Genomic DNA, 26,147 nt, shown 5'->3' on the forward strand with positions numbered 1-26,147 from the left:
TTGGATTCAGAATAAATTATGGCAGAAATGATAATATATATGATGTAAGAGACTTAACCTGCACTGGCATCTAAACTTTCACTTCAAGGACAAAAGTATAAATTATCTCAACAGTACTTTCGTATTTTAAAAAAAGCCTGAAATCACAATCTATATAAACTATCAATTTAACATACACTCAATGAACCACATTAAATTGTATTCCTGTGCTACTGGAAATTAAAAACAGAAAAATATGATACTTTCTCCATTAATACCTACTACCTATCAGAGACAACCAAAAAATGCATACTGACTGTAGACATACAAATGCAAATTACACACTTACTAGAAGCTATTCTACTTAAAGAATATGCAACCTAGGAAAATGGCTGAAACAATGATCTGTCAAGCCAACTGGGTGTATTCTCACGCGAAAAAAGTTAGAATCAAGCAAAAACCAGAGTAAGTCATTAAGACATTACTAATGAGGAAGAAAATACGATGGCAACCTGACCCTATGGCAAGTGAAAATGGTAAGCACCGTATTTTGGTGAAATTTTAAAACTGTAATACTACTGAGTTTTCTTTTTCACATTTTGCGAACAAGCTACTTCTGTTTAAAAAAAAATAGTCCAAATGGCATCAGGGTTCTTATTGTGAGGATGAAAATGTTCAAAAATTGACTTATGGTGATGGCTGCACCACTTGGTAAAGTAACTAAAAATCACTGAACTGTAAACAAAAAATGAAATCATCTGGTACCTTAGCACAAACCACGGTAGTGACATCATACTATAATAGTCACTGTTATTAATAACCAAACTCTTACAGTTTAAAAAAAAGCCAATTTCAACTATATCTTTGATTAGGCAGTACAAATTATTAATTTTCAAAAATTTCAACCCGTGCATACTTAGCTTTTTAATATTCTGTATGACTAAAATGGGAAGTGTGTAAAAGATCTTCTGCTGTACACTACAGTGTCATGGTTGTCTTAAGGAAAAGTACATGTTCAATGATTGAGTTGCAAGGTGAACCAGCTGCTTTTCTCATAGAACACTATTTTTACTTGAAGGAGTGACAGTCAAACCAAAGCCATTCAGACTTGAGTATTTGGCAGACATTTTCCAGATAATAAAGTTGAGCCTATCCTTCAATAAAAACAAATGATAAAAATCAGTTTTCAAAAAAAGGGTGAAATTTTGGAAAATCTGTATCTGTCATCAAGAGTTTGACTATTATCCAATACTTTTTGAAAAGCCTTTTCTAATGGGTTTAGTAGTGAAATTAATGAATGTGATTTTTTTGGTGTTGTATAATGGTGCTGTATATGTTGGAATACCTGCATAACTCCCTGAACCAGTATTTCCCAAACAATCAATGCATACGGTCAAAAAATCATGCATGGGTAAAAGATCCATTTAAATTGCAAAATCAACCAATATAGTTTAGAATTCTAGTATAGTTTAGAATCCAAAAAACTGAATGATATGGTTTCAAATCCCACATTTCAGTACCTTTTAAGAAATTACTACTTGTTGAGTTCTGGTGTATGATCAAAAAAGGATATTCACAATTATCTGAAAAGGCTAGTAAAACACCTCTCTTTCCCAACTACATGTATGTGTGAGGCTTGGTTTTCTTCTTATCCTTCAAACAAAATGACATATCACAACAGACTGAATGAAAATCAGATATGAAAAAAAACACGAAAATCTAGCTGTCAATTAAGCCAGAAATGTAAAGGTCTGCAAAAATGTAAAACAATGCCACTCATCACTAAATTTGGTTTTTTAAAGTTATTTTTCATAAGAATATATATAACTATAATCAATTTACTATTTGTCAATTAATAAATATATTTTAGAATTTCTTAATTTCTAATACAGTATATATATCAATAAATTTAGCCAACACATACAAAACTACACTCAAAAACTCTTGATAGTGTAAGAGTTTCAAGACTAAAAAGTTTAAGAACCATTCACCAGTAACAATAATATTGCCAAAGATAATTCTGATGTCAGTATTATTTTCTTCTCAACATCCAATGTTTCTTCTCCTCACTGTGTATATCTGATTTGGGTCTTGGAGGGGGTAAGAGGATCTTACTGAATGTTCTAATAGGGCTAGTCCTATTTGCCTCACAAAATTGGATGCAGAATATCTCCCCATGTACACCTAGTTCTTTTAATGCTCCAAAGTTAGTAATTTCAACATTTACTAATATATTACTAATTTTATTTTCAGTGCCTTTGTTCCATTTTTCTGTACTTTTTACTCAAGGTTTTAAAAGTTGAACAAGTACTCAAAGCTATGAATTAATTTCTGAGTGCTGCTTTGGCAGGTATTTCATAATTATCAACATTTAATCTCTTCTTTGATTCAGTTACTTATAAAACTTTTAATAACTCCTAGTTTTACTGTTTTGTGTCCGGAAAGTACATGCTATAAAATTTCTAGTTTTAAAAATTTATTCAGAGATTTTTAATGGCATAAAGTATTGTCTTTTTTGCATATGAACCATGGAAATGCAAATGAAGGCATTAAGCCTACTTGTAGAATACAGCTTGATAATTAACTGTCTTAATTCTAAGTTGTTATTTTAATTATATTTCTATGACCATGAACCTTTATCTTACTTTAAAATTTAAAAAACAAATCTACTTTTTTGCATTGTTTTCCTTTATAAAAGTTTGATTTTTTATCTTTAACAAAATTTTCTGCAATCTCAACTGAACTACCTTTCTATTTCTAATATCTATAATAAATGATTCTACTAACGAATTAAATATATTGTTTTGATTTCATATAAGCCATAAGGTTGTCAGGGATTAATCCATACTGTTTCCCCCTTATTTGTATTATAGAATTTTTACAGTGGGCTTGAATATTTTCACTTTCCTTGTTTGTATACTTCCTTTCATTACTTAAAAATATTTTTAAAAAATCAGTTGAATTTAATGTTCCTTTCTGGATACATATGTAACTGCAAAAACTACAGCAGAAGGCTTCCCTGGTGGCGCAGTGGTTAAGAATCTGCCTGCCAATGCAGGGGACACGGATTAGAGCCCTGGTGCGGGAAGATCCCACATGCCGTGGAGCAACTAAGCCTGTGAGCCACAACTGCTGAGCCTGTGCTCTAGAGTCCGCGAGCCACAACTACTGAGCCTGCGTGCCTACAGCCCATGCTCCGCAGCAAGAGAAGCCACCGCAATGAGAAGCCCATGCACCACAATGAAGAATAGCCCCCGCTCGTCGCGACTAGAGAAAGCCTGCACGCAGCAACAAAGACCCAATGCAGTCATAAATAAATAAATAAATTTATCAAAAAAAAAATTTCAGCAGAGTGAGTCTACCTGTAAGCAGTAGCATGGAAAGCCAATGCCTAGGGATTCCTATGACTGAGTTCAAGAAGAGCTGTCCTTATCGATCCTTAACCCACCTACTAGATATCAAGATTAGAGCCAACTATTACAGTATCCAATGTTTGAGTCAAACCTGCTCATTCAGGGAAGGCTCTTACTCCCAGCCATGATTCTAGGGATATCAATCAACTCATAAGGCAATCGTACAGGCTGTATTATTCAGGAGGGAGGCAAAATACTACATAATAATGTTACTTTTAATCTCCTGAATGCATGTTCGATTAATCTCCATAAATATTGAGAAATATACCCTTAATTCTTGAGTTTGAAATTCTCATCAAACATCTCTTTTCATAAGATGCACGGATAGTTTAACATTAAAGATAGGTATGTAACTATTTTATATTCACCAACATCCCCAAATTTCTTGCAATGTTTTACCAATCATTTTTCTGGGTACTCCAGATTCATCCATTATTGGTATGTCTCAACTACTGCATAAGATTGCAACTGTCAGTATCACAAATAAAAAAGCCTCTTCTAAAATATAATGATTGCCCAAAGGGTGCATGAAAAAGGTACTTCTCAAGAATCAGAGTATAACAGAAATAAGACGGCCCTCAGAGGATTAAATAAACAATGCACCAGAGCAGAGAGAGATTAATCAATTTAGTAAGAGAAAACTACCAGATCAGGAAGACTTGAGAAGAACTTGATACAAAATACTAACATATTTAAATCAACATAGGGGGACAGGGAAGGAAGATAGGAACAAAGTGAGAGATACTGATATGAAATGGAATCATAAAAAGAGAAGTAAAAAGCAAATCTTGGAAATGCCCATCCAAATGTTTAGGGTGACATAACATGTCAAAAAATGTTCATGATCTGGTCCTTATGACAAGGATATTCCTATTGTGGAAATGGAAATGTTAACCCGATGCTTAATCTGATGGTGCCATGAAACATTCCAGTCACATAAATTAATTTTCTATTCTGATTCCAAATATTCATAAAGGAATCTTCTGTATTCTACAGCTTCCTATGTATTAAACCTATAGGGTCAGAACAATCTGGTCATGTTTCATGTACTTAGTCCTCTAAGCACTTCTCATTGCAAATAATGATGGCATTCTGGTTTTATACTCAGTCTTTTTGAGGTTGGTTCAGCTTTGTTCTTCACAAATCAACCCCTAGGATACTGTAAAAATAAAGTTGCATGCTTCCTATACCAAAAGCCAGAACAAAATAATACCACCCTTGTAGGATCTTACTTTAGTACACAGTGGCTTTTCTTTTTTAACCTTTCCCAAGAGCTTTTTACTTAATGCAACATATGGACTACAACTTATATATAACTTTCCAGATTACAATCTATCATAGCATCCAGCAAACAGTAAAACATATAGCTTTAAAATTTTTAGATTTCCCACAAAATAGGGTTTCTTCAATAAAGGAGGAACAACAGCTCAGACAGAATGAAGCTTTTATGTTCACATTAGTGAATAATGTGAATCTAGAAGGCATACTTGAACATCTCTAATAAAAGAAGAAATAACTATAATACCATGTAAATTACAAAATCTTATCTCTTATAATTTACATTTAAAATTTAATGCTGGAATCACCATCTTCTACCTCACTTAATGCCATGTAGTTTTGTTTTTTCAAGGGAAGACCGAAATAATTTCCTATTACGAAAACTTCTTTGCCTGTGTTCAGTTTTAACAAATTGGACCTGCGTGTCATGCAAATACTAACTAAATACATTAATACTGAAATTGTAATGTTAATACAAAAAATAAGCCAAGCATATTTCTGATAAAAGTGCTTCTATTTGACAGATTCAGGCAAACATTTAGCATTTAATGCAGAAAACACAATTTAAACCATTTAAAAATGGCTCCCTGGGACTTCCCTGGTGATCCAGTAGCTAACACTTCCAATGCAGGGGTGTGGGTTCAATCCCTGGTTGGGGAGCTAAGATCCCACATGCCTCGTGGCCAAAAACACAAAAGTATTGTAACAAATTCAATAAAGACTTTAAAAAATGGTCCACATCAAAAAAAAACACAAAACCCCTCCATTTCTACATTTAAAAATCACTGGCAATTCTTGGTTGGCAAATATTTTTCATCTGTATCGCCACCAATAACTTCATTTCTCTTAAATTTAAAGTTCAGATGATTACGTTAACAACTTAACTGAATAGGTCAAATATTTTATAGTCTCAAAAATCTTACTACACGGAGTATTTAAAGAACATGTTTATTCATGTGACTCAGTTTAGATGATTATATTTCATCAACTTATATAAAAATATCGCTAACGTATTATTACCTTATTTTCAAGACTTAAAAAATTACAAAGAAATTTAAAAATACACTGTTCAATGTTCATTGATTTTCTATTAGATGGGTATTACACCATCTATTCCTAAACTATACTTCTGTAAATTAAATATGCATTTTCGAAAAAAATGTTAAAATCTTAATTTGACAGACAATAAGCAGATATCAACTGAAATGTATTAGGATCTCCATCTTAAATTGAGTTAAAAATAACAAAAATATGGCTCAAAGTGTTATGTGAGACTTAACCAACAATGCAGTCAATAAGTCATACCAAGAATGCAATTTTGGGCTAAATTAATGTAAGTATATGTACTGGTCATAGGAGCTAATATTGCCACTGTAATCTATAAAGCTTAGATAACAATCCTAGAATAAGCTTTCAATTTTAAAGATCCAGATTTTTAAAAAGCTGTGGATAAACTGGTGGTTACCTAAGAACAGCAGTCAAAATACTAAAGAATGTGACAAACTACATTACTTAATAAAACTAGAGATATTTAGCCTGAAGGAAAGAAAAATAAGGAAAATTATCTTCAAGTATCTGAAGTATTTTCATAAAGCAGTCTAGTTTTCTGTTGCTCCAACCAAATAAGAAATAATAGAATATTCAGAGGCATTGACCTCAAATGGAAGAATAACTTTTAAAAAATGATTTCTAGCTAACAGTAGAACAGTCTAGTTCATAAAGCAGTGAATTTCTTATCACCAAAAGCTGGATGATGGAACAAAGAAGATATAAAAGGAATTCTCTTGGAATGTGTAGATTCCTTCCAAATAATATGGCCTAGAGCCTTAATTCTAAAGCTTTAATGTATACATGAATTACCTGGGTTCTTCTTACGTTGAAGATTCTGATTTAGTTCTTCTAGAATAAGGCCTGAGACTCTGCATTATACTGATGCTGCTGGCCCAGGGACCAAACTTAAATAGCACTTTAAAGGGCTTAAGAGTATACTTTTATCAAATAATTTACTTAAGAGTTACATGTAAGCTTTTTCAATTAACAAGCAAATCTACCACATGAAGAGGGGAAAAAATGTGACAACAAATTCAAATGTTAGAGAGAAGTACATTTTAAATTTTAAAAATCCTATTTGATTTCATATAATTAAAGTCAAAACTATACAGTGAAATAACTTACTGTGGCTGGTAAAGGAAGAGATCAATAATGTTATCACGCCCTTTAGGGTGATTGAAGAAAACAAACAGAGACCAATGAATGAGCCATGTTCGCTGCTGAAGAGACTGAAGTGGAGAACTCACAGACTAAAGGATTAAAAAAGGTATACATAGGAAATATTAATATATGAAAAAGATGAAAGGGAATAAACATGCCTGATCTCAGAATTTTATTTTAAATGAGAACCTTCTAAAGCATGCACAGTGATCATTATGATCAAAGTCCAATCCCCCAGACCACTCTACTCTCTGCATGACCCCTGACATTCAAAATTTCCCTGTTCTCAGAGACAGATTCAACAATGTCCACTAAGCCATTTTTACAGAGGCTCCAAGTTATACATATCTCAGAAAACATTTCATAAGCAAGGACTAAATTAAACACTTCGTAATAAGTTTTATTAGACATTAATAGTAGATGAAAACTGTCATCTTCTGCATTAGACTTTCAATAATGGGTGGCACTAAGAGTATTATGTCATTTCCACTGGAACAGATCAAAGAGGCACCACAGCTCTAAGAAAAATGAAAACTGAGTTATTTTCTCTAAGAGCCAAAAGAAGTTTGACAGCTTCCTTCAAGGAGATTCAGTAAAACTAATCAAGCCACTAATCCACTGTGATTTTTATATCAGGTCAACATTTTAGTTTAGTCTCCCTCCTTTTCCTCCTTCCTTTTTAAAGTACACAGTGTTCTCCTTATCAGGAAGTATGAAGGATACATAGAAATTTCAGAAAATCACCCTGAAAAAGTGTAACTCACATTATTATCTATGGTCTCTTTTAGCCGTGTAAGGTCTTCCATGGCTGCATCCCAATTCTGCATTAAGATTTCAGAGGCCAGTTTTCCCCAGAGTGAACTCAAAGCATTTCTATCTGTTGCTGGAACCTGTTTAAGCAATCATAATTAATTATATTCTGAATACTCTGGAGGAAAAAAAGATAATGTATATTTTATACCCTACATATCCCTCGGGCCTACTAAAAGGTCTATAGCACTCTTCCCCAAACTCCAGTTATATAAGCCCTTATTTGGATCACACTGGTTAAGCTGATTCAAATAGATTTCATTTAACTTGATTTACTAAAAATACTCAGGTCTTTGATAGTCAGTCTAGATCAGAAGATAAATAACTTAAAACTAGGATACAGCACCAGTGTTTTCGTGTAACCCATTTCAGACCATTTATACACAATTAATCAAATTTTAGGGACTCAAAACTTTGCAAACAAAGTTAGATTCAGAGGCAATTTGTTGCTAAAAATTCCTGGAGTGAAGATGTGAAAATCAAGAATTGAGTGTCTCATCTAAAATTTAGAAAAATTATTTCCAGAACAAAAAAACTTCCAAATTATGATATAAATGGAAGAGGTCATAGAGAGAAAAAAAAGCAGGTCTACTGGTTAATAACATTAATAATTATCAAAGGAATATGTACTGAGAAACAGAAGTTCATTTTCTTATATAACCCTAAAACCCTGGAAGGTAAATAATGATTTTTATCCCTATTTTAAAGAGGGGACCTGATGCACGGAGAGCATAATTTGTTGAAAATTATACTTCTAATCATAAAAGCTATAAAATTTCATACTGCAGTCTTAACCCTACAAAAAAGGAGGAATGAGGGTCACTCTATCTCTTCTTGCCATTGATGCAAGTGGGTCATAAACCCAAACACCTATAAGGACTAGGCTAATAACAAAAACAAGTAAAGCAGGACTCTCAAAACAAGGCAAAGAAAGTGGATATAATGACTCTGAACTGTGCTAAAGCAGCAGAAGCAAGTGAGGGTACTGGAGGGAGAAAACATTTCTATACCCCAAGCTGAAATTTTGAATTTTTCACTGAAGCACTTACATGGTACTATTAATTGTAAAGTACTATTGGTACATATTATAATTACAAGTTAAATAAAATCATATGGGCAGGACTGGAAATCCAACCACCAATAATTCTGGCTCTACCACTTACTATAAGCAGCTGAACCATCTGTGCTTTAGCTTCCTCATCTATAAAATGGGGCTAGTAACAGAAGCCACCTCAGTTGTTGTATGACTTAAATTACATAATACATGTAAAAAGATTACAACATCATCTGACACATGATAAAAACTTGGGAAATGTGAGTCATTACCACAATGATAGTGAGAATAGAAATGATTATATCAGAGTATTATAGGTTGCCTAAACTATGAGGATCAAAATCATACCTAAGTCAGACTCTGCCTATACTGAAATTCTTCCTTTGATGTCAGTAATTAATTCAAATGTACAGGAAAACACTTTAGCAAACTCTCAGAACAGGCAAATAGTAGAGACTAAATTTGCAAATTAAAATTTGTAACATAACCATGAAATCACTAGTTCTTATTATTATTACAATGTGTGTCCACAAGAAACTTGTATATGAATATTCATGTCTTTATTTGAAATAGACAAAACCCAGAAGTAATCCAAATGTTTATCAATAGATGAATAAACTGCAGTATATTCATAGAATGGAATACTGGTCAGCAATGGAAAGAATCAAACTTCTGATACATACAATAATATAAACGAATCTCAAAAAACTTGCTAGTCAAAATAAGCCAGGCACAAGCTTACATATATCATTCCACTTACATGAAATTCTAGAACAGACAAAACTAATCTACAGGGATGGAAAGCAGACCAATGGATGAACCAGAGATGAGGTATGACTGCAAAGGGGAACAAGGGGTCTTTCTGGGTAACAGAAATATTCTTTATCTTGATTTGGTGGTAGTTGTACAGGTATGTGCATTTGTCAAAACTCACCGAAATCAAAAAAACCTTACATAAAAATCTATAAAATTATTGTTCAAATTACAAAGGATAAAACGTTTTATCCTTACAAAGAAATCTAAGTACTAATATTTCACTGAATCTAAGATGTCATCAATTTTATGGTATATTATTTTAGGTCAATTCAGGACACGTCCTAATTTTAGATGTTAAAGTGGGATAAAAATATATCTGAGAATCGATATGAAATAGATGTCTTTTACAGTGACATTATCAGAGTACATCAGATCCAAACCTTCAGTCAAGAGCCTAAAACTTCACCAAATCATCATTACTCAAGCTTTCTTGAGTCAAGGGAAAGTACCTTTAAATCGAACGGCAAGTACTTACAGTAGATAAACTTTAAATTCTGAGTGAAACACACACACACAAATATGATCACCAACAACAGTCCTAGCATCTTAAAATCACTTTTATTTCAAATAGCTGCTGGATGAGGAGAGGGGTTATATTTTGGAGCCAGACCAAAGGCCACAGTGAGGGCAAATTTTAACAAAATAATTACAATACAGTTATAAATTAATAACTTTTAAAACAAAAGTGTTCAAAAATTCCTAACAAATCTGCCCCACCATTTCAATTCAAATTAATGCATTTCTTAGAGCATGATTCAAAGAAGCTTCACAATCAAATAGGGTGCATTTAAGCACTTGGTGTATTCTAAAAGCCATGAAGTCTTTTAAAAATAAAAGTAGATTCTAGGGTCATACAGCTTTAATTTATACAACACTAACCTACAATAGGTCACTCAGAGAGTCAAATTCTAATCTCAGATCATAGTTACAATGGTTCTTTCATAGCTTATGTTTCCCTAACCATAGATTTAAAAGAATAATCAACCACCAGAAAAGAAATGAAAACAGGCCATTTGCAAAAAAGTAAAATTAAATAACTAATAAGCAAAAACATTGACATTATTTATCCCAAATCCAAAACAGGATTTTTATCTTTGCTATTAACAAGATTTCATTAGTGGTGTCTATCTTAATCAAAAGTAAATAATCCATTTTTAAACTTAGCTTAGTTAGCCTTTATCAATATGCCAACATGAAGTAACCAACTCCCACGTAACTCAATTGTTCTGTGGCACAAGATGGGACAAAAACTACAATGAACTGCACCTAATTTCTGAACACTATCCAATCACTACATTTTGACTGCTCTTAACGTAAAACATTAATTTTGTATCCAGACCATGGTATTCAATCACTTAAACATCATTTGAGTTCCATCATAAGATCTGCTAGGCAATGTAAAAGCTTAAGATCAACCCAGAATTTTTTAAGACAGGAAACTTAATTAGATCTTTGTATTTTACAAAAGTAAATATAAAAACTCTGCAAACTTTTAAGTATATACCTATCACATGCAGAAATTTTCAGACTAATTATGAAACCATACTACATAAACATAATAATACTATTAAAACTAAAATATGTTACATGTGTTAGGATAAAAGCTTTTTGCAGCAGTGTAGCAAGTTTTTTAATCCCCAAAAGATTCATGCATACTACTCTGGCTCAAGTCCATGTCATTACAGTTGGCTCTTCATACCAATCTGCTTTCAAGGGTGGATATGCTAGAAGAGTTTCAATATCTGGATTTCCAGCAGTTACCTTAAGTTTCCATGTCTTAGCAAAATGGCACATTCACTCACTGACCAGCAACAATAAATTTACTGTGCTAGAACTCTAACATGACACTAAATCTTCATTCTCAAAATTCACTCCCAGCATTAACAAATGATATGAATAACCAACTCTTTTCATGTACCTGTAATCATATCAGGCTTCTGATTTTACAATCCTCGTCTAAGCTGTTTACATTTCCAAAGTAATCAACTTTTGCTCTCCTAAATCCTTCATAATATTCAAAGTAAAACTGATGGAATTTTCTGATAAGCTGCTACAAATTTAGCATCACCCATTACCTTCAATGCACTTGCAAGCTAACCACAGCTAAACTGTAAAGTAAGAATTCGTTTACAAATGGGATATTTTTTTTTTCAAATCAAACTTGGAAATAAACTGAAATCTTTATTTCTTTGAAGGAAGGATGGTACTTTAAAAAATGAAGTTGTCTAAGCACTTTTTTTAAGTGTAGGATTTATTCGATTTAATAATACTGAACTCTTTCCTCACTTGCAAAAAAGGAAAATTTAATTTCCTAGAGAACAACCAAAGATAGCAGCCATTGAGTCTTTTCTTTGTGACTTGCGGGGCTAAAAGAAAAAAGGCACCAGAAAACAGAGACAGAAAGAACGGACTCTTCCAAGGTTGGAAGACAAAAAGTCCCTGTCTTAAAGAGGTCATTTCCCAACTTCTAGAGTTAACTAGAGATATCAGAGATGTAGGTACTTGCTTACTAATCCAAAGTAACAAATTATAATTTCTCAAATGAGACGCTAGTTAAAACAAGAGAATTTTGGTAACTTTAGAAGGCATTTATTAATATAATTACCTAAACAGAAGGCAGAATAAGAAAGAAATCTGTCAATGTGAAATCCTGATTTTTCCTTTGGCTTCATGCAACTCTCCTTCCCTAACAAACACAATGAATCTAGGAAACTTGTCAAGTAAACAAATGAAGAAAAAAAGGTTAGGGATTTTTTCTAGCAGTACTATTTAAACTCATCTACTCCCTACATAATGAAAAGAAATTGAGCTTTGTAGTCTAATACCTGAGGGCAGAAGTAAATAGAAAAAAGTTACTATTAAAGCATAAAATCTTTTCAGATATCATTAGAATTCCACAGCTGTTTAGAACAAATTCAAGGAATATATGCAGCATAAAATATTGAATTAAAATTAGGAATAATAGATTTATTCAGTAAATATTAAGCACCCACAATGTGCCACTCACTGTGCTGTACAGTAATACTATAACAAATTCACTACATGATAGAATTCTAATGCTAAAATCATACAATTATATATAAAATGAAAAATTAGTGGTTCCTACTTTTGGATTTCAAGGACAAGTTAAATCTCCCTCCAAATTTTGAGGCCCTGAAATAAGGTTTCCTATTTCTATTTGGTTTTGTTGAAAGTTTATTTTTTTCTCCTTTTGCCAATAACTGTTGAAAACTTAATGGACAGATCAAATCTACAGACATGTTTTAAGGAACCAAGGCAACCTACAAAAGAGAAGAAAAAGAAAAAAAAATTACTTACCAACACTCTAAAGAAGTAAAGATATTCTGCTGCTCCAGAGTAATTTCCACATTCATATTGGAATTTTGCATACCTGTAGAGTGTATCTAAATATTCCTGCCTAAACTAAAAAACGGAAAAAAGCTTAAATTCTATTTTTTAATTTTGAGTTTTAAAATTCAAACCATTTACTCTTTCAAATATCCCCAGATATCAATTCTTTCAAAAGTTACTACCCTCTCCCCGCCCCCCAAAATCAGAAAAGCACATGACCGTTAAAATACATATTAGGAATTGTTGGATTTAACTTTCATAGTTCTGAACTGTAACAATACCTACTTTGTTGTGATACAAACTTGAATTACAGCTGAAGGTCTGATGTGTGAGTCCCTTAGCTGGTGAATGAGCTTAGACAACTACCAAGCATATGCATCCCTGTGAGGATTTTGTGATTCTGTACAAATAATGTGTATAGTAAACTTTAGTTCTCTGAAAAAACTGGCCCCCAAATTACACCAGCTTTTACAGTTAATGATGCAAGCAAAGTGAAAGACAAAAAAATCAAGAGAAGGGCTCTGAACCAGAACATTAACAAATATACCAAACATTCTATATGGAAACCAGAAAGAGTAATTTTGCAGTGGTCAGCATGTCTCTTGTTACAATAATTGTTAAATGAATGATAAAACTTGAATGCAAGTTAAAGAACTGATTATATACATAGCCTCACACTTTGAGTTAACACAAGGGGAAGGAGACTGGGAGATGACTAGGAAAGCCTATAACAACATTCCTTTATACGGGGGTTTATGAAGGTCTTGGTAATGTCAAGGGCTACTGTATTCCACAAGGCAGCTTAATGCTATTGCTCAAGGTATTCTAATTCAAATTTAGTTCTGTTTTTACCCACTTGTTTATCCATCAGAAATATAAAATGCTAACTATTACATGATCATTCTGGAACAAACAATTTGAGAATTTCTGTTATCTAAAAAGGTAAGTGTAAGGATATTATTTTCCAATCAGGACCAATTTTTAAAAACTAAAGTTTCAAAAACATACCAGGTATTATGTCTAATAACTTAATCTGGAAATTATACTCTTGTCAAGCCATGAATCTATCTATACCGCACTATTCTTTAATTAACCTTACTACAACATGACAACTAAACAATTTTTTAAAAGACCACTTACACCATGCTTGTCTGCGAGGTAGTCAAACAGCATCCGACCATCCCTTAATAATAAAAAAAACAAAAATTATTGTAATTTATAGACCACAGAAAACAAAACAAGCCTATTCAACTTCTATCTTATTACTCACATAAAGCCAATTTAATTATATTAATACTTAAACACTAAAAATAAAACTTCCGGAATAAAATAAACAGAACATTACATGTTTTGAACATAAGGAATAGGAACTCAAGGACAACTGCAAACTTAACATTTCACTTTCAGATTTCTTTAGCTGTAATTGAAAATCATGTGTTCTGATTCACCACATGATCTAAGTTTTTTAGGTAATAAAACCAGAACATTCTGACTATTCTTATAGTGAGGTCAGTGAGGTCTACTTAGGTGTTAACCTACTGAGAATGGAATCTGCTCTCTTGAGGATACTTTTCTAATAGGTAATATATTCTTAAAATAGGATAGAGATGGAAATAATGTACTATACAAACAAGGAGGAATTAATCCTGTACATAAATTTTGCCCCCTCCACAATGTTAGTATTTCTCATACAGACAGTGATTTGGCAAATTTACAAGACTAATAAATCATGCCTAACTCACATGCTATCTATGCTACATACTCTATATGATCATTATTCATACCAAAGTGTCAAATAACCCAATGTAACATTTTTAAAATTAGCTTTGCATAACTTGAGATGTTGGCAGCCTTGTAAAAGACAAATTGATGACAAAGACACCAAGGAACAAGTGACAGGTGGCAGAGTTGCCCGCCTTCTGGGCATTTGCAAAAATGAAACCATTTTCTTATGCTCATTGTAAGAATGAATACCGTGGCATGTCTTTTGGGAGCATAATTTTACTTGAAGGTTTAATGGGGAGGGGATATGTTACCACTAAAATTAACATGAACATATTATAATACTAAATAAAAACATGCATGAAATTTTAACATAAAGAGATCTCAAAAAAAAAACCCTTAACACTTCCTGTAGGTCATAGTGAATAACTTTGTGTTATACGCCTTACACCTCAGGTATATAATCACTGTCCTCTGGCTGATACGGTATTTCTGGGAAAGTATGAGAAGTACAAAACTACATATTCAATGAAATTTTAAAATGGGGAATCGGCAGGGAGAGGTTATTACTTTGAAAATGAATAGGTTATAAATTAGATTACAAGTTTTTACCCCATTTCCATCCTTTCATTTATCTCCAATTTATTGCCTATTAAGCTAAAAGGAGTTATCTTTTTCTAATATTTAGTGAACAAATCTATATTCATCTTATTCATACCTTAATCCAATTACTTCCCAGTATTTAAGTGACTAGACTAAACTTAGAATTAAAATCCTAAATTTTCTGTCGTACCCTAACATCTGGATTATTTCAGCTGTCCCTTTGTGGGCACTTACACGTGACTTGAAGGGCTACAATTACTCATGATATTCTAAGTGTATACTAGTATACACAGACACACAGAGATAGCTATATACAGGCTATATACATATATATGAAAATACATATATATAATAGCTTTGTTAAGATATAGTTATCTCTGTATATATATACATACAATATAACATGGCACATTATAGTAAGGTATAGTAATTGTATAGTATTTGCTGCTTTTCTAAAACATATCTGGTAACACTTTCTCAAATCACAAATGAAAACTTAGAGCCAATCGCTCTAAAAATTTGGTTTGATGACATATCCTAAGAACTCAAGGTGCAACATGGTAAAATCCTAAACAATTCCTCAGGTGAATATATTGATAGAAAAGATTTACCACAATGGCAATATTCAGTTTTAGTAGAAGACTATTTTTAAACATTTTTAATGACCCAAAGGGCTTCAATTAGTAAAGCCAGAGTAGGGTAACATGCTTTCTTTGTAAACTAAACAATAAGTCTATTTCTAGCTAAGAGGAAATCAGGAATAAAATATAACCATATCAGCTCTATACTACCCTCCTTGGGCTGAGCATGGAAGGATATGAGACAACGTAGCAAAGTGATAGAGTGAGCTCAGTTTTCCCATACATTGAGCAACCCATGTACTCTAGGTATTGCCCAGGCACAGTTTCTCAACCTCAGGACTAATGACATTTTGAGCTGGGTAATTCTTTTGGGGGAAGTGAGGGTACTGCCTGATGCACTGTAGGATGTATAGCAGCATCCCTGGCCTCTCCTCTTTAGATGCTGGTAGCACCTCTCCAGCTGTGACAACCAAAAATGTCTCCAGACATTCCAAATGTCCCCTGGGAAGGGGGGAGGGGGGGAGCGGCTCAGCATAATCAGATTTGGATTAATTGGTAAAGAAGTTCTAAAAAAAATTTAGTTATTAACATTTATAATTAAGGACTTCCTCGTCCCTACACAATAAAGATAAATGAAAAAAGCAGATAAAGCTATCTCTTAAACTGTGAACTTTTAGACTGGGTTACTAAAGTATGAATTAACATTTGTATTAATCCAGAAAACAGAATTTTTAGAATTCAAATTAAGGAGAGGTTACCTGAAGGCAACAGAAATAAAAGCAAAAATAAACAAATAGGACCTAGTCAAAATTACAAGCTTTTGTACAGCAAAAGAAACCATAAACAAAACAAAAAGACAACCTACTGACTGGGAAAAAACATTTGCAAATGATGCAACCAACAAGGGCTTAACTTCCAAAATACACAAACAGCTCATACAGGGAATTCCCTGGCAGTCCAGTGGTTAGGACTCTGCGCTTCCACTGCAAGGGCAAGGGCTCAATCCCTGGTCAGGGAACTAAAATCCCGCATGCTGTGGCAAAAACAAACAAACAAAAACACAACAAACAGCTCGTACAACTCAACAACAAAAAAACAACCCAGTCGAAAAATGGGCAGAAGACCTAAATAAACATTTCTCCAAAGAAGGCATACAGATGGCCAACAGGCACATGAAAAGATGCTCAACATTGCTAATCATTAGAGAAATGCAAATCAAAACTACAGTGAGGTACCACCTCACACCAGTCAGAAGGGCCATCATTAAATGTCTACAAACAAATGCTGGAGAGGGTGTGGAGAAAAGGAAACCCTCCTACACTGTTGGTGGGAATGTAAATTGATACAGTCACTGTAGAAAACAGTATGGAGGTTCCTTAAAAAACTAAAAATAGAGTTACCATATGATCCAGCAATCCCACTCCTGGGCATATACCTGGATAAAACCATAATTCAAAAAGACACATGAAACCCTATGTTCATAGCAGCACTATTCACGATAGCCGAGACATGGAAACAACCTAAATGTCCAATGACAGATGAATGGATAAAGAAGATGTGGTACATATAAACAATGGAATACTGCTGAGCCATAAAAAAGGAAGAAATAATGCCATTTGCAGCAACAAAGACAGACCCAAAGATTATCATACTAAGTGAAGTAAGTCAGAAAGAGAAAGACAAATACCATGTGATATCACTTATATGTGGAATCTAAAATATGACACAAATGAACTACAAAACAGAAACAGACTCACAGACACAGAGAACAACAGACTTGAGGCTGCCAAGGGGGAGGGGGTGGTGGAGGGATGGATTGGGAGTTTGGGATTAGCAGATGCAAACGATTATATACAGAATGGATAACCAACAAGGACCTAGTGTATAGCACAAGGAACTATTTTCAATATCCTGTGATAAACCATATGGAAAAGAATACGAAAAATAATATGTATATATATGTATAACTGAATCACTTTGCTGTACAGCAGAAATTAATCAACACTGTAAATCAACTATACTTCAATAAAATAATTTTTAAAAAAAGAGGTTACCTGGTTGACTGCATTTGCCTTGTAGTTTCTGGATCTTCAAACATCTTCACAATAGGTTCAGTTTCTGCCTGAAGCTGTTTCAGTTGTGCAACAACGGTGGTTCTTTTTTCTCTCAAAGCTAATTAAAAATGCAAAGGAGTACTATAATGTTAAACTATATTGCTCACTATGAGGATGTCTCTGGAAATTTTTCAGTCTATCTAAATTGTGCATTTATTTATCCCCAATATATGCATATGCCAGGAGCCACCAACTCAGTAACTTCCTCAGATCCAATTTCTTCTTTCTAGCACTGCAAAGGCACATAAAGGAACAGTGAATCCTCTTCTTACTCTTAGAAGAAACTGAGGAATATACAGATACAGCCTAGGAGAAGGAGCTGTTGAGGAAACAATTATCTAACTCTACATTTCAGACACTTCATCCTCAGTGTTTTTATATTTGTTTTCATTGAATTCTTTCAGGAGATTATCCCACAGTTTCTGAAGAGGCTCAGAGGGGTTTACATATTATTACTACAGGTTTTCAACTAGGTTGAATGGAATTTAAATCCAGTCAATAATTTCTCTTTTCACTTTAAATCTAGTTCTGTAATCTCTCAAAACCAATTCTATAGTTTCTTTTTACCACATCATGAAGTCAGAGAAAACTTGCACATAATTTACCCTGTTAGCATGTTTTAAAGTTTCACTAAGAAATAGTTTACTTTTTTACCACAAACTAAAATTTAAAGAGCTACTGTTCTTGCAGGGAACTATAATAGAAGTCAAAATAGTGATTATGTTTTATGTAATAATTTCTACATTATATATTAGAAAGTACTAATACTAGGAGAGTGTTTCTCAAACACAGACGGGATCTGTGATCAAATTTTGAGAAATGTCAATTTAAACAAAGTAAACTGTATTTCTCTACTGAGTTCTTATAATCTTTTAAAATACTATGTGCATAGTGGGTTTTTCTGTTTGCTTGTTTTAAGAACATCTATTACTACAGAAAACAAGGATTTCGAAATATACCACAGCAGTTCCCTAATTTGAGTGCTGGTCTTCAGCCAACATTTTCTGTGGTATGGCACAAGAATTTGCATTTCTAACAAGTTCTCCCAGGTGAGCTGAGGATGCTGGTTCTGGGGACCATGCTTTTGAGAACCCAGATGCTTCAAGACAAAAAAGAAATCTCTAAGGCACACAAGATGCCAACTGAAAAAGTCAAAAAACTGCAAAATTCCCAGATAATTCTAAGGAAGCAATCTGATTAATAAGTACAACTTTGATGCTGCATACTATGAACTGCAGACATTTGATGACCATGTTTTAAAGTAGTTTCACACATTTTACAGGGTCCCCAACCCCCGGGCTGCAGACCAGTTGGTTAGGAATCCAGCTGCACAGCAGGAGGGAAGCAGCGGGCAAGGGAGCAAAGCTTCATCTGCAGCTCCCCATCGCTCGCACTGCCCCCTGAACCATCCCCTTGCCACCCCCAGACCATGGAAAAACTGTCCTCCACAAAACCGGTCCCTGGTGCCAAAAAGGGTGGGGACCACTGCTTTAGAAGACCTGTAACCTTCATACTACCTTTCATCCAAAGAACTTTTAAATCATTCAAATACTTATTAAGACTTCTGGCTAAAGCACTTTTATAAATCACAAAACTTTTAATACACGTGGCCTCAGCTCACAAGTCAAGCTTCAGATGTAATGACAAAACTTACCATGAGGAATATCATCAGAATAAAGGTTTTTGTATACATCCATAGCAAAGTCTACCATGTTGGTATCACTAAGAAGATCCAATTTCCCTTGTAACAATTCTTTTTCATTATATATCTGCAAGAGAAAATTACTTTCTAATGAATAAATTGAAGTTCCCTCAAGTAAAGTGGTTAATATTAAGATAGTGTACCTGGAAACATATGTCCTGAACTATTTTTTTAATAAAATATATACTATTAATTCACCCTCCTACAACAAGGCAAGCAATCAGCCTACAGAGACATAAAATATTTTGTTTACCTAGCAACTTTAAAATAAAGGCAATTACATACCACAAAGCCATTCCCACCAACTTCATTTTTTAATGTGTCCCTACATGTCATCTCTTAGTCTTTCTAGAACAAGGCTGTGAGTAAATAAACCACACCAACTCCCCTGATAAGCACATAGTATTGTTGACTCCTCTCCACATTCAGGTAACTAAGAATCAACCGTTAAATGTTTTACCTTCTTAGTCTCTCTCACATCCACATGATGCCTACCCATTTCTCGTTGAGGTGGCCTCTCCTTTTTCCCCCACATACTTTTCCACTAAATAGTTAAAATCCTTTATAATGCTTCCCATCCACACCCCTGAAACAAATTGGCACCCATTCTTTCAGTCAACCTTGTCATATCAGGTTTTAGCTTTTGCAAAGAGTTCAAGAAACGTAATTTAACCCACAGTTCAGGAACCAAATAGATACATAAGCAAACTCACATAAACATGAAGTGTAGTGAGCAATATGTTAAGGATCCTACACAATAGCATTCAAGGAGAGAGAAAGTAACATAATTCAAAACAATTTTTAATCAAATAGTCAAGATAAGGTTTCAGCAAAAGAAAAGATTTTTGTACTAAATCTAATTTTGTCAAGCAAAGAAAAATGAAGGAAGATTATACAACATTTTACTACCCATGAAAAGAAAAGATAAAGGTGGTCAAACGGTATAGCCATGAGATCAAACCTGAACCTTCCAAACTACATAAAGAACTCCCACAAAACAGTAAGAAAAAATAGACAATCCAATTGAACATGGCTAAAAGATTTTAAATAGGCACTCCACAAGAGCACAACCAAATGGCCAACAAACACCAGAAAAAGCCCTCAACCGCATCAGTCATAAAGAAAATGTAAATTAAAATCACACTAAAAAAACTGGACAATACCAGTGTTGGTATAGTTGCAGAGTAACTGAACACCTTCTCTGCTGGCAGAACTACAACCACTTTGGAAAACTTTTTATCTTCTAAAGCTAAAATATTCTTTAACCCAGCAATTCTACTCCTAAGTACCCAACAGAAATGGGTACGTATACTCAAAGGACATTACCAAGAATGTTCCCAGCAGAACTATTTGTAACAGCCAAGTCCTATCAACATTAGACTGGATAAATAAATTGCAGTTATTTAGGATGTTGGCAACGTTTTATTTATTGATCTGGATGGTGGTCACACATAAGTGTTTTTCCTTTGGGGAAAAAAAGCATTTATAGTTGCTCACTTTTCTTTTCTTTTCTTTTTTTTTTTTCTTTTGCGGTACGCGGGCCTCTCACTGCCGTGGCCTCTCCTGTTGCGGAGCACAGGCTCTGGAGGCGCAGGCTCAGCGGCCATGGCTCACGGGCCCAGCCGCCTGGGCATGTGGGATCCTTCCGGACCGGGGCACGAACCCGCGTCCCCTGCATCGGCAGGCGGACTCTCAACCACTGCACCACCAGGGAAGCCCAGCTCACTTTTCTGTTCACATATTATACTTGATAAAAAAGTTTACTTTAAAAAAAAAAAAAAGAAATTTCCTTTCAGTTTGCCCCATAGAAACCCTAATCTTAGGTGAAAACATCCTCTTCCTGGCATGCCACCTCTCCTCACCACTTCATCAATAGCTTTTAATTTGTAATGTTTCTCCCAACTGCAGATCCAAAGTATTTCTCCTCTGCCATCAGACCTCACTGGGCTCTTCTTAAATCTATATCTGCTTATACCATCCTCTCTAAATTTTATCTCATAGGCACATTTATTCTGTAAAGAAAAGACAGTAAGATTTTGTGAGCCAAAAAGCAAAAATCAAGGATACTATATATAAGTACCATAAGAGAGAAAAGCTTCAATTTTCTTTTTGAAATAAAAAATATAATATGTTATAAAATTTTCTGTAATACAGTTCTACTAATGAGAAGAATGGAATTCTTTTTGGGCAGGAAACGTTTCACTTAACCTGTGTACAGTTATTGTTCTATAATTGAGAAAGGTTGCAAATCTTGCACCTGTTAAAAATTTTTTTTAGCTGAGACTATACAAAACAGGCAGAGAGGGTTGTATCTGGCTCACAGGTTATAGTCTGCCAACACAGTCTATCAACCTCTTGAAAACAACTCCTACTTTTTAATAGATTAAAAATCTTCTTTTGACATCTCCTGCTATCATCCTCCACAAATCCAACATCCATACTGATGATTCTTTAAAACCTCAAGCCTTAAAATTCCTTTATCCCGCAAATCATAACAACTTTCATCAGCTCATCTCTAAGACTTTTAACTTACATTCATCACCTCTTCCACTATTACCTCTAAAATGGTTCATCACCCTCAACATACCCTCTGTTCTTTCTAATTTTTACATCACCCTATTTGGTTGTCACTTTCTACATTAGTTTGGATATTGTTTTTGGCTATTTCAAAGCCCTTCTCTTTAGCGGTTAACATTTATTCCATTCATTTTCTCCAACCAAATACAATCAATGTCTATCTCTAGCACTGGAAAAAAGTTCCCTCTTTTCTATGTTATGGCTAAGGTCACCTATAAAATGTTTCAGAACTAGGCAATAATGTTATTCAATCACATCTGTGCTTTTCTCTAATCAGCAAACCTTTTCATCAATCTCTAGATGGCATTTATTTATCACCAGCCTACCTCCACATATTTCTATACTACTCAAATAAACTACCATTTCTCTCACTCCAAGAATGACCACTTATAAATGTGTGATTTCCAATCTCAGTTGGGCCCTCCAAACTTACCAATCCTTGCATTTGTCTTTGGTCAGTTTCCTCAGTCACCATTTCCAGTCTTTATTTCCCTCCTCAAAACCCCAGTTGAGGAATTCCCTGGTGGCACAGTGGTTGAGAATCCGCCTGCCAATGCGGGGGACATGGGTTCGATCCCTGGTCCGGGATGGTCGCACATGCCGTGGAGCAACTGGGCTTGTGCACCACAACTACTGAGCCTGCGCTCCAGAGCCCACGGGCCGCAACTACTGAGCCCACGTGCTGCAAACTACTGAAGCCCGCGCACTTAGAGCCTGTGCTCCGCAACAAGAGAAATCACCGCAATGAGAAGCCAACGCACAGCAAAGAAGAGTAGCCCCTGCTCACCGCAACTAGAGAAAAAGCCTGCACACAGCATCGAAGACCCAATGCAGCCCAAAACAAACAAAACTTAAAAAAACAAACAAACAAAGCCAATTGAATGCCTCTCATATAGGATGGCCTAGCCTCCTAATAGAAAACACTTAGGAGTACCTACTCTGTCCCAGAAGACTAAATACTTTATATGTACTATTTCATGTAATTTTTCTAACAACCCTATGAGGCTGGTGGTAGTACCAACACTTTATGCATGAGAAAAGGCTTAGTTAAGATGGGAAGGAGGGGCTTCCCTGGTGGCGCAGTGGTTGAGAGTCCGCCTGCCGATGCACGGGACACGGGTTCGTGCCCCGGTCCGGGAAGATCCCACATGCCGCGTTGTGGCTGGGTCCATGAGCCATGGCCGCTGAGCCTGCGCATCCGGAACCTGGGCTCCGCAACGGGAGAGGCCACAACAGTGAGAGGCCCGCGTACCGTGCAAAAAAAAAAGATGGGAAAGAAACTGTTCTCAAGTGCACAAAGGTATTAAGTGACAGAGCCAGGATCCTAATCCAGGTCCCAATTCAGTACCCAGGCTGCTAAACACTATCTGGCCTTCCACTTCACTTGAGAATAAAGAACACTAAGGTTCAAATATATATTCACTCATTTATTAAATAGTCATGAGAAGCCCTTATGCCAGACTCTATCTGCTGAGAACACAGCAAGGAAATAAAACAAAGCTCCTGCTCCAATGGAGTTTATATTTTCCAACATATTGATACTATAAATATATTCAATTGATACCCTCACGTGTCATGATCATTGACTATCCTAACCATCTAGCCTTCAAAACTCAACTTCAAGCCTCTCTTCCTCAGAATCCTTTCTGTACCTCTTCAATTTTGATAGCACTCTGCCACTACTTCTGACATTTATTACTCTTAGCCTTATAATTACAGACCTCTATCTCCACGAAAGGATGAGTTTTTTAGTGATGAGATGTCTGGATTTTATCTTGGATTTCTCACAATTCCACGGTAGTCCTATACTTAGTAACTGATAAATAAATACTCCAGCATCTGTCTTCCCCTTGGTGTATCACAGCCATCTTACCAACATTCTCTCCAAGGAAACAGGTTTTGAGCAGTTATTTTCCACTGATTCTCAGCTGCCGTTCACAGTTTTGGTCTTGCCCTATGAAAAACTAATTTACACTTATGTATTCCTCCCTTTCATCTGTCTGCATTGAAAAACAAAAGTGTAAAGACACATTACAAAAATATGAAGTTTGGCTAGTTCAGAAGCATAGAGGATATTTTTCTATTCCTTGATCTTTGGTAAATTATCCTAAATTATCCAAAAGAGAAACAGAAGGCAGACTGGGCTGTTTTATGCAAGTTCTACAATACAGGTTAAGTACATCCTATAAAAGAAAAATCAAGACAAAAGCATTTCAAGATAAAGCTTTATATGGCAAGGCATTCTTGAATATTTATTGAAAGTAAACTTTGCTGTTCCCTAATATCATTAACTTTAGAGTTGTGTGTAGGTGTTTAGAAAAGGTTCATATGAATTTGAGGGTTATACCTATCCAATGAACCATGGGAAAATGTGAAAACTTATCAGAAAAATTTAATGTTTATTTGTAGGGCTTTTTTGTTTTATTGCTGTTGGAACACACAAAATCTACTCCCCAAATCTAGAGTGCCCTAAGTAGACTTGCGGTTTAATCTGCTTCTAGAAATAGAACGCATTTTTCTGACCAATATTCTAATTCCTTCATCACAGTAATATTACTTTATTGTAACTATTAAAATATATCAATTTCCCAATAAACTACGGTATAACTAAGCCTAGTATCTCCAAACTTTTAGGACTGAGATATTTTTAAATGAGGTACTAGGACCAAATACTTTTTCAAGATATCCGGAATAGCTCAATGAACATTAACAACCAATTTAAATCACTCGAAGTCTGTACATCTATACACCGAAAAACAACTCTTAAGATAAAATTACTGTCGGATTATTTTTTGGGGTCCCCTCTCCACTAGACAAAATTTGCTACGCTTGGGCTTCCCTGGTGGCGCAGTGGTTGAGAGTCCGCCTGCCGATGCAGGGGACATGGGTTCGTGCCCTGGTCCGGGAGAATCCCACATGCCACGGAGCGGCTGGGCCCGTGAGCCATGGCTGCTGAGCCTGCGCGTCCGGGGCCTGTGCTCCGCAACGGGAGAGGCCACAACAGTGAGAGGCCCGCGTACCGCAAAAAAAAAAAAAAAAAAGAAAAGCTACGCTTCTAGGAAGTGGCTATTTACCGAAACACCAGTTAAACTCCTCGCAAAGAACTCCCAACTTTACGGAAACCAAAGGGCTAGATATTTAAGTGTAAGAAAATCACTCCAAACGATCCGGCAAGCAAAAACACAAAGCCACGGTCACCCCTCCTACTGTGCCCAAAAGAAAAATTTAAATCTCTAACAGTCCAATTTGCTTCTCGAAGCCAGCTTTATGTTAAGCTCAAGCATTAATACAGGGAAGCCAGCCAATCGTCAACTTCCAAGAGGAACGATGCGGAAGTCCCAGCGGCACTGGCACCTCAAGAAGTGAAGCAGAGACCCCTCCCTTTCTCCCCTGAGTTTCATATTGTCACCTCACCCCTACTCACGGCCGAATTCCGCGGTGCTAATCAACAGGGACGACGCTTAACTACCAGCAGATCCTTACTGCCCGACTCGGGACCAAACTCAGGGCCGCCTCACACGTGGGTAAGGCCTAAGGCTACCGCCACCGCCTTTCGGCCTTGCCCCGCATCTCACGCGCTCCCACGCCTTCCTCGCGCTCAAAAACCTACTCACCTCCTTTACGGAGAGAAACTCAAGCAACGGAAAGACTAGATGCCGATCCAAAAAGTGCGCGATGCGAGTAGTCAAGTCGTACTCCGCCATCTTGCCAAGGAAAAGAGAAGTGTGCGGTCGCTAAAACTTTATTGATAGCGCCGACAAACGAACGGACAAGACCCTTACTGCGCATGTGCAGTGGTTAAACCAGCCAAAGGAAAGGGGCGGGGTTCAGCCTCGAGCGCTCAGGGAACAATAGCGCATGCGCGAGGTCCTCCCTCCCTTCCTCTTTCCCGGCAACTCTGGGACGGGGTGGATGGGCGGGCAAAATTCCTTTTGT

General features: G+C 35.5%; 1 protein-coding gene across 1 annotated transcript in view; it reads right to left on the reverse strand.

Moving 5' to 3' along the window:
* EIF3E (eukaryotic translation initiation factor 3 subunit E) overlaps nucleotides 1-25,961 on the reverse strand; it is a 50,890-nt gene extending 24,929 nt beyond the window's left edge. Inside the window, exons 1-7 of the mRNA XM_030863096.2 lie at nucleotides 25,826-25,961; nucleotides 19,587-19,701; nucleotides 17,873-17,990; nucleotides 14,053-14,095; nucleotides 12,880-12,984; nucleotides 7,646-7,771; nucleotides 6,846-6,970 (exon numbers count right to left, since the gene is read on the reverse strand). Of these exons, the coding sequence (XP_030718956.1) occupies nucleotides 6,846-6,970; nucleotides 7,646-7,771; nucleotides 12,880-12,984; nucleotides 14,053-14,095; nucleotides 17,873-17,990; nucleotides 19,587-19,701; nucleotides 25,826-25,915 (722 nt within the window). The 5' untranslated portion in view covers nucleotides 25,916-25,961. The remainder of the gene's footprint in view (nucleotides 1-6,845; nucleotides 6,971-7,645; nucleotides 7,772-12,879; nucleotides 12,985-14,052; nucleotides 14,096-17,872; nucleotides 17,991-19,586; nucleotides 19,702-25,825) is intronic.
* Between the last annotated feature and the right edge of the window lie 186 nt (nucleotides 25,962-26,147).

Source organism: Globicephala melas, chromosome 17 (genome assembly GCF_963455315.2).
Source record: "Globicephala melas chromosome 17, mGloMel1.2, whole genome shotgun sequence".
In the NCBI taxonomy this organism is placed as follows: domain Eukaryota; kingdom Metazoa; phylum Chordata; class Mammalia; order Artiodactyla; family Delphinidae; genus Globicephala; species Globicephala melas.